At 40.1% G+C, this 14,559-nt stretch overlaps 2 protein-coding genes across 3 annotated transcripts in view; one reads left to right on the forward strand and one right to left on the reverse strand.

The window, feature by feature from the left end:
* Positions 1-431: 431 nt before the first annotated feature.
* LOC146472699 (gastrin-releasing peptide receptor-like) lies at positions 432-2,161 on the forward strand. Its single transcript, XM_085119502.1, has one exon. The coding sequence runs from the start codon at positions 730-732 to the stop codon at positions 1,777-1,779; it is 1,050 nt and encodes a 349-aa protein (XP_084975628.1). The 5' UTR covers positions 432-729; the 3' UTR covers positions 1,780-2,161.
* Positions 2,162-9,216: 7,055 nt separating this feature from the next.
* Positions 9,217-14,559, reverse strand: part of LOC146472700 (diacylglycerol lipase-beta-like) — a 28,223-nt gene continuing 22,880 nt past the window's right edge. For both annotated transcript variants that reach the window (XM_085119423.1, XM_085119424.1), the window contains exon 16: positions 9,217-13,606. In XM_085119423.1, the coding sequence (XP_084975549.1) occupies positions 12,585-13,606 (1,022 nt within the window). In that variant the 3' untranslated portion in view covers positions 9,217-12,584. The remainder of the gene's footprint in view (positions 13,607-14,559) is intronic.

Genomic DNA, 14,559 nt, shown 5'->3' on the forward strand with positions numbered 1-14,559 from the left:
ACGAAAGTTCTTGGTGAAAATTCCCTTGAGAAAATTGTAGGGGATTAAGGGCCTTCCGAACAGATAATTTACCAAAACGATCCGTTGGGTGTCCCTGTTTAATATTTGCAGTCGTATGCAAATAAAAGTACGTACGCGCGCGGGTCGAGATACTTAAGTGTGCTCCCGTGTATAGGTCGAACAATTACAGAAAAGCAAAATCATGGTTGATCCCGATACAGGCGTCTCCTACTTCTTTAAGCAAAGGAAATAAAAAAAAACGTCTATATCCTGGGCTGAAGGGGCTGGGGGAAAGAAACCAGAATCTGGTTTTTCAAAGTTTCAGTTGAATCAAACTCATTCTACTTCAGTTGTAGTCTTGAGAAACATCGAATGAATATTTCTCCTTTTTATGCCCCCAACTTGAAATATACCATGACAGCTGAAGTGTCGTTGTTCTGAGACAGGTACAAAAACCCGTGACGTAAATTGTTTCACCCATAACTAATGCAATAATAAATGTTCACAAAAGGTTACAGTGCAAGGTTCCATTAACTTGGCTTGTCATTCGACGTGTAATGCTTAACCCCGTCACAAATCCCTCTATCAGAGCTCAAATCTTTTCACGAACATAGTTCGTGTTCAGTTTAAATGCGATCAACGAAGACGTGCTTTAAGTGCTGTCGTTAGGTGTGATTAATATCCACACACTCTTGTCTTAAGCTCAATTGAAACTAAAGGTCTTCAAATATGGAGCAAAACAGCGAACAACAAGAACATACAAAATTCATTGCGGTCTCCCTTCTCGGTCTGGTTGCGTTCCTGGGAGCGATTGCGAACCTACTCGTTTTAAAAGCAATATTCAGCTTGAAAAGGAGAAAGGTGCACGAATATCTCCTTTTAAACCTGGCTGCTACTAATGCAGGGACATGCCTTGTCAGTATTCCTTTGGACATCACTGAGCAGCTGATTGGTAGATTTCCATACGGAGCTGCTCTGTGCCGCGTTATTTACCCATTCCAGTCCGCTCTTGTTTATGTCTCTGTCTTGACGCTTTTATTCATGAGCGCAGAACGCTATAGATTGATAGTCACACCGATGAAGCCAACAATACGAGCCAAAACAGCATTAATAACCATCACTGTGATGTGGGTTTCATCTTGTTTGATCGTGCTGCCATATTCATTTGCCCTAAAGTTTACACAAAATGGAGACTGCATAGAAGAGTGGTCATATGCCTGCAGCGGAAAAGTCTTCACTTTTACCATTTTCATACTCCTCTATGTAACACCATTGCTCGTTATGACGGTTTTCTACGTTTCTATGATTCGTGTTTTATTCAAAGATAGCAATGCTGTGAAACTCAGAACAAAAATTTCGCTGTCGAAGGCATCTATCAGTCTACGACTGCACAGAAATGTCAAAATCGTCAAAGTTTTCGTTGCAGCAGTAACAGTGTTTGCTCTATGTATGTTACCAACACATGTGTCTTGGTTGTGGCACGATTTTGGCCAGGGTTCCACGAACAAAGAGCAGTTTCACAAGGTTTTAACCTTTAGTAAAGTTGTTAGGTATGCCAACTCTCTGTTTAATCCCTTTATCTTTGGCAGCAAACTTTTGAGTGATCTGGTTTGTTGTCGTTTGGCACGGAAAGAACGCCATCATGGTTTTCAACGCGTGTTTTTCCTTCGTCTTCGCGGGACTTCGGTACCAGCGAGACTCACCCGTGGAAAACTTAGTTCACTGTCGAATACCAAAACACAAAGTAACATTGAAAACGTTGCAATTGCCCCGTTATAGAAACTTTTATTTTTATTGGACGCATTCAATTGGTCTGTACGAACTTGGACAACTTTATTTGTGTCTGATTAAACACGTCTTCTGCATTCCCTGTGAGGACATCAATAAAGCTGCAGTCCAGACGAAATAGAGGTTTATGTAATGTGTTTCTCGAATGATCATGGATAAACAGCATACAAACTATTTTGAATGGGAAGAGGAAAACGAAATAATTCTGGTGACTGTAGTCAAGTGACGCCATAATGTAAATGACATGTTACTTTTCTTGTTAGCAGGTGGGGCTCAATTATGGCAAGTACAACACAAAAGGAAATGCTTTCATTTCGTCCATCATAATTTTGAAACGTTATCTTTCCCCTCTTAAATCTAGTGGAGTTATGTAAAAAAAAGAAAAAAAAAAAAAAAAAAAGAAACATTGCAATATGCGATGTAAGCAGGAGACGAAATTGGTTGGGATAACTTTTCCTTTGATCCAAATGCGAACATTACTAACTTGAGAATGACGAAGACACAAAAGGAAAAGTTGAGGACACTGCCCATTGGAAAGAGTCGTGGACATTGCCGGGGACAACAAGTTCCCTGAGGTTTCAATATCACTGCAGACCTCTGTCCGTCGCGGTGCATGTATACCTTTACAAGGTAGCGTCTGAAATAAAAGTGAAGTGAAGTATGCGTTTAACCTCTATTATCGCTCAGCACAGGCGAATGAGTCGACCTCGCTAAAATTCCGTTGAAATAAATTCGATGCACATTGACATCTCATTTTATAGCGGTCGAGGGGGCGTCGGTGTCTCTAGACTAAATTGAGTCATTTTGTGCCGAGTCACCAACAACGCTTTGAAATGATGTACAAAAAGAGGAAATATTGACTAATAATCCACAGAAAACGAAGAATGCCGGATAAATTTAGGTAATATAAAATGGGCTGTTTTTCAGTCTGTGTGTCAAGCTCATCACCTCGAGAAATCCGAAAAATTTGGCAAAGTACCAAAGTAAGGATAAGCGAGGACTTTAAATGTCGCACTGCGTGTGGGACCGTGAAAGAAGTAACGATGACACAGACGTTCTAATTTCTAGAGCGGTGTGAACGATTTGGTGGATAAGTTGAATATTATTATTATTATTATTATTATTATTATTATTATTATTATTATTATTATTATTATTATTATTATTATTATTATTATTATTATTGAGGTTTATTGCATGAAGCGGCCGACACCCAGTTTCATTCTGATGCACTCTGGTAGGAAATTGCACTTTGGTTAGTATGAACGTATATCTTATACAACCCACCTAGACACTTTGAGACCAATGCCTCCAGTTTAATTTCTGCTTCCAAGCATTCTTTTCAATCTCCATGTATCAAGATTAGTTTCGCGGTGTTTTTTGGCAAGACAGTCTATTCGGTGCCTTCCTGATTAAAATCTTACCAAAGGTTAAGGACAGCCGGTGTTGAATACCTGGTGCCAGGATTTCTCTATTTTTCTTCTTTCCTTTCAGCTCCCTGTCTGTAGAAAAAGTAAGCTTACTATACAGTAAATGTACGCAAAAAGCTAAATTGACCGGAGCGGCATATCAGATAGGACGCAATAAACTCTTATACAGGATAGAAAAAGCTCCTAGATTTGAGGGCCCAAGCGTTCTGTGGACTACACCCAGGTTTTTTGCCTTGTTTAATGTACATCGTCAACGTGGGCGTTCTACGATAAGACAGAAAAAATCAGGGTTCGGTTGTTCAAAGCCAGATTAAGCAAATCCTGGGTTGACGTGAAGTTTAATTCGAGTTCAATTACTAACCAATAAGCATTTTTCCAAGGGATTTTTCCCCTTCAGTTTTTATTTAGACTTTTCTTTACGTTAAGCTTAAAAGCAGCTTTTGAAAACATTTTTAATGAGCGAGATGAAATCCTAGGTTAATTTTTAATCGCGGATTAGCGTTAATCGGCCTTCGAATAACCGGGCCCAGGTAGGTCGATCGCACTCTTCAACATATTTAAGTTTGCTCCCATCGTATAGGAGGAAACCGACTTGTCGCTATTGTGGGTTATGCGCATTTTTTCGCATTATCTCTGGGTTAAACCTAAGCTGCCACTGAGCAGTTGCCTAGTTAGCCAAACGATCGATATCGTATTGAAGAGCTCTGGTGTCATTTTCGAGGTTGCAGAGTTCTCTGTACACTTTTGTGTACTCGGTAAACATTCTGATAGAGGGAGATATGTTGAATGATTTATCTTTAAATAGAAATAGCATGAGGCCTAGAATTGTCCCCGAGGCAAGGGCGTCCCACCACCACGCGTTGTGGGCTGTTTTTCAGTCTGTGTGTCAAGCTCATCACCTCGAGAAATCCGAAAAATTTGGCAAAGTACCAAAGTAAGGATAAGCGAGGACTTTAAATGTCGCACTGCGTGTGGGACCGTGAAAGAAGTAACGATGACACAGACGTTCTAATTTCTAGAGCGGTGTGAACGATTTGGTGGATAAGTTGAATATTATTATTATTATTATTATTATTATTATTATTATTATTATTATTATTATTATTATTATTATTATTATTATTATTATTATTATTATTATTATTATTATTATTATTGAGGTTTATTGCATGAAGCGGCCGACACCCAGTTTCATTCTGATGCACTCTGGTAGGAAATTGCACTTTGGTTAGTATGAACGTATATCTTATACAACCCACCTAGACACTTTGAGACCAATGCCTCCAGTTTAATTTCTGCTTCCAAGCATTCTTTTCAATCTCCATGTATCAAGATTAGTTTCGCGGTGTTTTTTGGCAAGACAGTCTATTCGGTGCCTTCCTGATTAAAATCTAACCAAAGGTTAAGGACAGCCGGTGTTGAATTCCTGGTGCCAGGATTTCTCTATTTTTCTTCTTTCCTTTCAGCTCCCTGTCTGTAGAAAAAGTAAGCTTACTATACAGTAAATGTACGCAAAAAGCTAAATTGACCGGAGCGGCATATCAGATAGGACGCAATAAACTCTTATACAGGATAGAAAAAGCTCCTAGATTTGAGGGCCCAAGCGTTCTGTGGACTACACCCAGGTTTTTTGCCTTGTTTAATGTACATCGTCAACGTGGGCGTTCTACGATAAGACAGAAAAAATCAGGGTTCGATTGTTCAAAGCCAGATTAAGCAAATCCTGGGTTGACGTGAAGTTTAATTCGAGTTCAATTACTAACCAATAAGCATTTTTCCAAGGGATTTTTCCCCTTCAGTTTTTATTTAGACTTTTCTTTACGTTAAGCTTAAAAGCAGCTTTTGAAAACATTTTTAATGAGCGAGATGAAATCCTAGGTTAATTTTTAATCGCGGATTAGCGTTAATCGGCCTTCGAATAACCGGGCCCAGGTAGGTCGATCGCACTCTTCAACATATTTAAGTTTGCTCCCATCGTATAGGAGGAAACCGACTTGTCGCTATTGTGGGTTATGCGCATTTTTTCGCATTATCTCTGGGTTAAACCTAAGCTGCCACTGAGCAGTTGCCTAGTTAGCCAAACGATCGATATCGTATTGAAGAGCCCTGGTGTCATTTTCGAGGTTGCAGAGTTCTCTGTACACTTTTGTGTACTCGGTAAACATTCTGATAGAGGGAGATATGTTGAATGATTTATCTTTAAATAGAAATAGCATGAGGCCTAGAATTGTCCCCGAGGCAAGGGCGTCCCACCACCACGCGTTGTTGACGATTTGTCAAGTTTCCGAATTATTGCAGCAGGCCGTCCATAACCTTTCAATTTGAGGACCAGGCGTTCGTGGGGACCCGATTCGAAAGCTTTAGGAAAATCAAGAAACATGACATTCGTAGGTGTTGATTCGTTTCTGGACGAGGTCCAGTCGTTGTAACTAGTTAGTAACTGGGTAAGAGTTGACTTGCCCTCGAGGAATCCGAACTAAATTTGATTTATGACTTCCAGATCTTGCCAAACGTCCCACACTTTTTTGCGATTATAACTATGTTATTTCAAAATTATCATTGAAGCTTCAATATTTCAATCTGGTTTCGACTCCTTCCATGTGGGGAGAGTTATCTTCTTGACACATTTTGCAATTAGAAAAGGGTGGAAGGAGTTTATTGCTCTTACCAGCTGCAGACGAATTTGAAAATCAATGCTTATTGTCTTTTCGGCCCTGTGATTGGCCAGTAGCTCAAATCTCCGAGCAACGGTTAAGCAGCGCTCAGTCGCAGCAGGCGCTTAGCCGCCGCACCTCGGCTTCGAAGAAAACGCTCGGTTACTGGAAACACTCGCACGACTATGATGGAAGAAGTGTCTACGAAATGTAGGGGTAGAAACAAACGAGAAAAGACAAAACACTACTTCACACTGTGAGTGTCATTTCACTTTATTTGAGAGAAATTTAACTTAATTTAGTCGAATTGTATTTTTCCTATAGCCTATGACTAAAAATATGATTTTAATAGATGTAGACTCCTTAAGAGGCGGTCTCCGTTAAAACGTTCTGGCCGCTCGGACTTGAAAAATAGATTTTCGTTATTTCTTGTCTGTTGAGAGACTTTCATGTACTTAACCCAAAACTAGAATTCGTTTGATTGGATCCTTTAACTATTGCAAGTTTCAAGGGATTTTTTACTTCAACCCTGAGAATCATCGTGAGTGCTTATGTCGAGGCTTAAATTAGCACTACTTTAAAGACCAATTTAACAAGAACTTACAAGGTCTATAACAAACAAACAAACAAACAAACACCTCATTCATTTTTATTACACCTTTTTCATTCATCCAAGCGACTTTTATGAACATTGAGTTTGAATCAACAGCAAGACTGACACCACTATCGAACCGAATGATCAAACAATCGCCGGAAAATAGATCAACTTGAAATTAATCTTTCTAAAAAGTGAGGCAGTGATTTTCAACCAAACCAAGGAAGCTGTAACAAAGGAAACATAGAAATTGTTACTAAAGAAAGAAACCTTGCGTGGAATTTTTATAGCTGTAGCTGTACGTGGACTTGCCTAATTTCGACGATCTTCAAGCTTTACCTCCATTTTGAGAGACGCGTCAACAAGAAGCGTTGCCGCAACCTATCTCGCAGATAGATCTAAAACCATCAGAAATAAAGGAAAAAGCAATTTAATGTGTCGCAGTCCAATTGAAAACGAATAAATGGTAAAATAATTTACCTTGTATCCATTTCTCACGGACACATGCCTATTTGGTGTTTCAATTTCGATCGATGATTGCTCGAGAAGAAACAGTCTCTGCCGCCAAAGATTTTGCTCGAGGAAGCGTACTAACCAGGTTAGGGTATTTCATAGGGGGCCCACACAATGTGTCTGTGTAGCCGATTGTTATTATATAGTAAATGCACTGGATTTACCATTTGCTTCACCTATAGCGATATATCGCTACCTATGTATATAAATCAATGATAAATAAACGTTGAATTACCTTATCTGTGGTATATAGTCGTCCTTTTACCTCAAAAGCGGTTTGTTTTTAGCGATTTTGAAGGAGTTTGAGTTCGCCGTTGACTGTTCCATATATCCTTCTTATATATGGAACAGTCAACGGCGAACTCAAACTCCTTCAAAATCGCTTAAAAAAACCGCTTTTGAGGTAAAAGGACGACTATATACCACAGATAAGGTAATTCAACGTTTATTTATCATTGATTTATATACATAGTTAGCGATATATCGCTATAGGTGAAGCAAATGGTAAATCCAGTGCATTTACTATATAATAACAATCGGCTACATAGACACATTGTGTGGGCCCCCTATGGGTATTTCTGCAATGTTTTCCTTCCCAAATTAGTCCGGCGGGGATGTTTTTCCACGATGAACATCAACTGGTTAAGAACCAACCGCCATGTTTACCTCTAGAAGACAACCGCTGACTAACATTGGAGTAGAAATCCACAATTTAAGGTGGCTTACTACAGTTTTTGTACTGTGCGATTCTTTGATTTTACTGCGCGCTGCCCAAAGCACGAGAAAGCATCACGCGTGAGGAAAATCACACGAGCTTGCTGAGGAAATCCCGCGGGCACAAAAACAAAATGGCGGCTCTCGGAAAAATTTCCTGGTATTCCAGGTGGGTTGCAGAGGTGTGTTTACAGTGGCTAGATCGTGTTTGGGCTTGATAACTGAAAAAACGTGTTGTCTAATGGTTGCCGTTCCTTAACAGCCTTAAAGCCTTTGCAGAGTTGTGATTTTGCGCCAAATGTTTGAACACCACAGGGAGTCCACAAAAGTTGTGAAAAAGAAAAAAATCAATAAATTATCGACTTACGTTGTTCGTTTCTTGTGGTTTTCTATAGTGCTCATTTGCATACAATTTACGCGACAGCACTAATGTCGTGTACTGAGTTGTGCGCGAGCGGATCTGAGCTCTGCTGACTTTACTATATATAAATATTGACAAGGGAGGCAACTTTTTCGCGAAACAATTTGAACACACTCAGCAAAATAGCTTTGAACGTTCAACTTGTTCGCCTCTTTGCAACCAAATTCGTATCAACCTAAAGCTGGATAATTTGGGAACACACTTACCTGTCAGAATCCCAAGAAGAAACAATTTTGAGCCAGCATTTTAGCTCCCTTTTCGTAGTTTTGCTAGGTGTAGTTTTTCGCAACAGCTGCGGCTAGTTACCTTGGCGCAGACGTCACAGATTTATGCGCCATCACGAGCGAAATGTCACCTCTCTCTACCTCCCAAAGATGCTTTTGCGCGAGAGCCATGGACAGTCACCGCTCCCTGTTCAGTCACAAATTGCGCGAAATTGCGCGAACTGAAATTCTACTTTGGTTTTATTTACAAAATTTAGGTTTGCGCGACAAGTCGGCTGAAAATTTATTTCCGGTCTCGAGCAATTTGTGACTGAACAGGGAGTGGTGACTGTCCATGGCTCTCGCGCAAAAGCGTCTTTGGGAGGTAGAAAGAGGTGACATTTCGCTCGTGATCTGTGACGTCTGCGCCAAGGTAACTAGCCGCAGCTGTTGCGAAAAACTACACCTAGCAAAACTACGAAAAGGGAGCTAAAATGCTGGCTCAAAATTGTTTCTTCTTGGAATTCTGACAGGTAAGTGTGTTCCCAAATTATCCAGCTTTACGGCGAATATAGTGTTTTTCAACTTATTTCAGAGAGTAGTCCATAATAACAAATGCTGGCTAACCGTTTTCAAATCAGCGCTTAGCCAAAACGCTGTTCCCTGCCTAAATGGAGCGGCTCTGTTATCCCAGTTTTCGGCCTAATAAATGGGCTTCTGTTCTCGTTATAATACGTTAGGACTATGAGGATTAAGAATACTCTATTGTGTAAACATCACAAGGTGTCTAACCTTGTTTGGGGTATTTGCAGTACCTTTGCAGGGCTTCCACGAAAGGTCCCTGCCCCTATACTGATATAACGAGGGCTGGGAACGAGTTTGACAACACACTCAAAGGTTCCAGAATTTTAATTAATTTATTTGATAAAACAATCTTTAATTCATGCTACTGAATCGCCATAAAAAGAGCTTTAGCTTCATATACAATTCTGCAAGCGACGCTGAAATATTTACAGAGTACAGCATTTTGAAAAACAAAACAAACGAATGACAGCTGCAGGAAAAAAATTACCAGGAAAGTATAAACATTGCTTAACAAAAAGAAGGCGATTATTTGTTAACTAAATTAATTAAAAACAATCACTATTAGTATCTTAATAACTTCAATCTTAAATTTCTTTTTTAAGTTATATATTACTTTCTTCCATCCATTTTAACTCATATAAGAAATTTTTTGTAATAAATAAAACTGTAATCCTATGAAATAAATAAAGGCTTGCAGCCATGTTCGTATCTATAAAATGTATCCGCATGTGAAGTTCCAGCCGTTATCTAATGACAGTTGAATGAGAGAAAAAGGGGGAAAAGTTCAATGAACCTTGCAAATGTTTATTGTTACATCACAAAAAGTAAAATGCTCGACACTTTTCGCTCGAATGGCCACCTTTAGTAATTTATCGGGTCTCAAAAGAAAGAACCACTTTGTGTAGTACAGTGAGGGCTAACCACAGGAACGGTACTACTCAATTAGCCTCCGTTTGTCCAAAGCGGACACTAAGACATGACACCAGCCCCTTACAAAACACTGCAGAAGAGGACACCTCTCTTTCGTCAACACTTGACAGTCGTTCGAACGTTTATCACACGGCGGCCATGTTGACTCTCAGGAGAATAAAAAGCTTTGGTTTTGCACGGTAAGCCTCGCACTGAACCTGCACCTCGCCGAGGCTTCCCGTGCGAAAACAAAGCTTTTTATTCTCCTGAAACTCAACATGGCCGCCGAGTGATAAGTGTCTATTTAAGAGGCTTGGCTGGAAAACAAGATTTCAGTGAGACAACTTATGGTTTCCATTACAAACCACGTGCCATTTACATGCATGATTTCCTCAGTTTATAACAATCCATTGCCAAGATGCTTAGTACTATTCCTCAAGTTTTACTTGAATGGTGGTCATTAGATAACGGCTCTACCACTTCTTTGATGTTTTCGTTACAGAGGAGTTTCTCTTTATATCTTTATACATTAATCTACCTGGCACTGTGACTAAAAAGAGTGCCTATTAAACTATATATAATTATTAAAAACTCAGTTCTAGATTGTTGATTGGTTTAGCGGGCATGATATACAAGCCATAATACCATTCCCCACAAATATAGTAAGGGTCAAAATATAACTAAATCAGTGATATTTATCGATTTTTCGTGGTTGTTTTCAATAAAACTACTATTCCACTTGAGCTTGTTGAATACGAGATGATTATAGCAAGTTTTATCACCTTGTGTCCAACGCGCGCGCTTATAGAATAGCTGTTAAAGATACCGCCAATAAAAAGAACGATTGGATTTGTTTCTGCATCAGAGGCGATGGAGCTTACCATTTGCAATTATTTTTACGATTTCTGTAGGGCCATCTCGCTATTCAAAATGGCGACAAGAGTAGACAACAACAAATAGGAGGTCACCTCTCCTTAAGGAGCATTTCGCCATTTTGACATAATTGAAATCTAGCTCAGTTTCCAAATAGAGTCACACGACCTCTATTCGTCGAGAAGACCACGAGGAAAGAGGTTGGTAATACCTTCGTACGAAACTGTAAAATGGAGAAAAAAATCAAAAGGTTCAAGCTTTCCGTTGGTTCGTTCCAAAAGATAAAGATAAATTACCTCTTAAGGTACCGCACAATTTACAACAGAAATTTTCCCATTTGATTCCAAATTCCCGCATTTTTTGCTGAATGATAAGCACCCACCAACACTGACCCGTTAAGAATTGGTGCAACAGAAAGTTTAATATTAATCTTCATCTTAAAGCAAGGTTACACGGTGTATGTAAAGAACGATACATTGTGAGCTAACTGTAGCTTGGTATGGGTACTACTCGGATAGGGCTCCCGGGCGCGGTCACCCTTGATGACCTCTCGAAGTTTAGTCATGCCTAATGACCAGGCTCATAGTTAACAAAATCGATATACAAACCTCAACAAAATAGTTGATTTTCTCAACACCAATGGAAAGAATAACAGGGTAACAAAGTACTGTGCCAGTTTATGCTCGAAAAACAAAGTCTGTTTTAGTCTTCTATTGTCAAATCTATTCATTGTGTTGTTGTTTTATAGCAAGAGTATATTACGGTTCTGTAGTGTCTCTGAGACGTAATTCGGGTCTTGTTAGGACGGGCATTTAGTCTGAGCAAGATTCAGTGTTTGTGCTCTCTGGCTCAGCCGAATTAAATGTAAAATCTGGGCATTGAAATTAAGGTATTGACTAGAGGGGGTGTGTTACGTTAGCACGATAGCCCAGGGTTCATTTGCGTCCAACCAAAACAACAAACGGCCACAGAAAAACTATTTTTTATCAATAATTAGCTGTAAAAAGTGTCCAAAGCAGTATTATAGCTTATCTTTCTTTTTCATGCTTGGAGGTAAATTTGCCAATCGAATTACGCCCATATACATATATAAACTGCAAAGATAAGTTCGTAAGCATAAGCATGTTAAAACGCAAATATGTATCCATCCTAAAATGCTACATAATCTTAAAATATTCTACTGATCTCTAAGAGTAGTAAAGCACTAATTACTTTATCTTTAAAATACCCTAAACTTCCTAATAATGCCCTCGAGGAAAGAGATTCTCCCCAATAACTTGGTCAACCCCTCCCATGTCATCCTGCGAGACTCTGAGGCAGATAGTCCGGACGTGGCGAAGATTTCACGGGCGAAATCGAGCCTAACCAAGTTTGGATGCCCCCAAGTATGTTTTTTCTCAAGTTCAACGAAAAAAATCTATGAGGCCCTTGTTTCCGATGCACTGAGCCGCTTTTCAGAAGCGTTGTTTGACGATCAAAATTACGACTGCATAGGAAGGCAAAACTTCCCAAAATGTATCATTAAACGAGCTGCAGCACGAGTTTGTGAATCTTGAAAGAAAAGCCCAAATATCCGGCAAAGTTCATCGTTTGTAATTCGTCTCAACCGTTCCTCATCCTTGTGGTTTCAGTGTTAATCATATCGTTCATGTTTCTACCTCTACCTCAGTAAACGATTATGTTAGCAATTCGATAATTGAAAGAACATTTCATAGGTGCCGCAAACAGCGCTGTGTTTTGCCTCGTTTAATGCTCATCATTGAGAGGTTTGGATAGCATAACTGCATTCGTTTTTGACACAATAGAACATACACGAAACCGTAGAAATAAACCCAACTATACAAATTATTCCCCAGAGTCTCGCATGGATCTAAATATTCTATGATGAGAACTAACCCGTTATAACGTGGTCTCCAGAAAATTCCGATCTTTTGGTGAAGTGATCAGCGGTTGATCGGCGGAATCAAAGTTGGAGCGTACATGATACAATGTCTCGGATGTAGACTGTTTTAAAACTTTTCTCTTTCGCCTCCCGCAACGCGGTTTGACTGATCCTAGCAGGAACATTTCTTCCTGCGAAATGTTAAGACCCGAGTCTGATACAGAAAACCTAGACTCGGGACGCGAAGATTCAACCGAGCGCGGTTGTGGTCTTCGGACAGCTTCGCCGTTATGATGCAAGGATGGTTTGGAAAACACGGTTATCCGATCGCTATCGTTCACCAGGTGCGTAGATTCGATGTGATTTTCTCCTACGCCGTTTTGGGACGGGGAGTTAAATTGCGGTATTTTTCGCCGGTGTGGGCTATACGGAGGAAGAACTTCTTCGGATTCTTGTCCATCTACTAGGTCTGTGGAAAGAGCACTTCCGTCTAGATCAGCTGGTGAAGAAATCTGAGTCTGAAATTGTCGAGCGCGCGGACGAGGGAAATTCCAGTAAAGAGATGAAGAAAAGTTCGCTTGAATTTGGGAGTCGTACTCGAACGTTCGCGGCGGTTTCGGCGGTGGTTTGTATCGGAAGCTCTCTCGACCTTCGGATCTTTCCGTCTCGAATGTTCGGGGAGGTTTCGGAGGAGGAGTTATGTTTCTTTGCAGCGGCGTACGAACGGAATTTGGTATTGAGCCAGCAGAGAGAGTTTTGTTAGTTAGGTCATCCAGTACTTTTAAGGATCGCTGTGAAGCAGGTGAATCGGAGAAGTCTGTGTTCGCTCGTGGTCTCGGGTGCATGTCTATAACAACGTTGTCGGTGCTTTGTAGAACCGAAGGAAGAGTGAAGCCTTTCCAGATCGCGGACACACGCGAGGAAGGTGGCGCACTGTCTTCAAAGTCGGAATCATCAAAGCCACTTTCGGGGCGTGCTATTGGTGCTGTGCGTGCTTCTGAAACAAGAGCAGTTATCCGCCATAATGGGTGACCAACCTCTGTGGGAAGAATAAGCAGATAAGATACATAATTAAAGGAATGAAGAAACCTTCGAAAAAACGATTTTAGTACATAAATATAAACATACTTTATTTATTTCAATACGGCAAAGCCCTCAGTAAATATACAATAACTATAGTGTACTAATTCATACAAAGTTAAAACATTAAAAGACTGATTTACAAGGTTGTCTGCTTGACCGTTGTTATAAAATCGGTTGGTTTCCCTTTTAAAGCCCACAAGTGAGTCTACTGATTCTTGAACAAGCTGTTTGACATAAATAACCCGCTATAACTAAAGCTTCGTCTAAAACAGAACGTTGTTCCCTGTTTGATTGTTTATGAAAATACGCTGACATGCCAGGAGAACCTAATCTCATTAGAACAGAAGATTTAATAAAACAAGGAGCAAGATTAAAGAGAAAACAGAGAGGAAGGCAAGGCCAAAAGGACGCAGAAACACAACAGCAAGACAACAGCGCGATATGTCTAAGACTGCTATAACTGCCTTCAAGTAAATACGTGCTTCACTCATAAAGATTTGAACTGTCTCAAAGACCAACTGAGGTACATACAAGGGTCTCAAATGATCATATATCACTGTAACTTTTTGGAAGTTTCATTCAGATTTGTTTTGTTAAGCTCAGAGATACCAGCATGGTCAGAAAATCCCGGCGAGAAAGATAACGTTGTTGCTCGGAGACCCAAAGTATGGAGGACAAGAAGCCAACTTGGCTGGGGAGAATTTCTTACAAGGCATATTCGCCCCAGCATGCCTCGACACAGCATAGGTGATTTGCAATCCGCTCGCTTATGATTTGACACAAAAACAGAACAGTGCCGCGACAGATATTAATAACACTGCTTGTAGAAGCTCAACAACAGTCAGGCCTAATATATCCTACACCTCAGTGGCCCGAAAATAAGCCCCTCCGAATTCAACCGAGCACTTC

This window comes from Pavona decussata, unplaced genomic scaffold (assembly GCF_977016875.1).
Source record: "Pavona decussata unplaced genomic scaffold, jaPavDecu1.1 SCAFFOLD_98, whole genome shotgun sequence".
In the NCBI taxonomy this organism is placed as follows: Eukaryota; Metazoa; Cnidaria; class Anthozoa; order Scleractinia; family Agariciidae; genus Pavona; species Pavona decussata.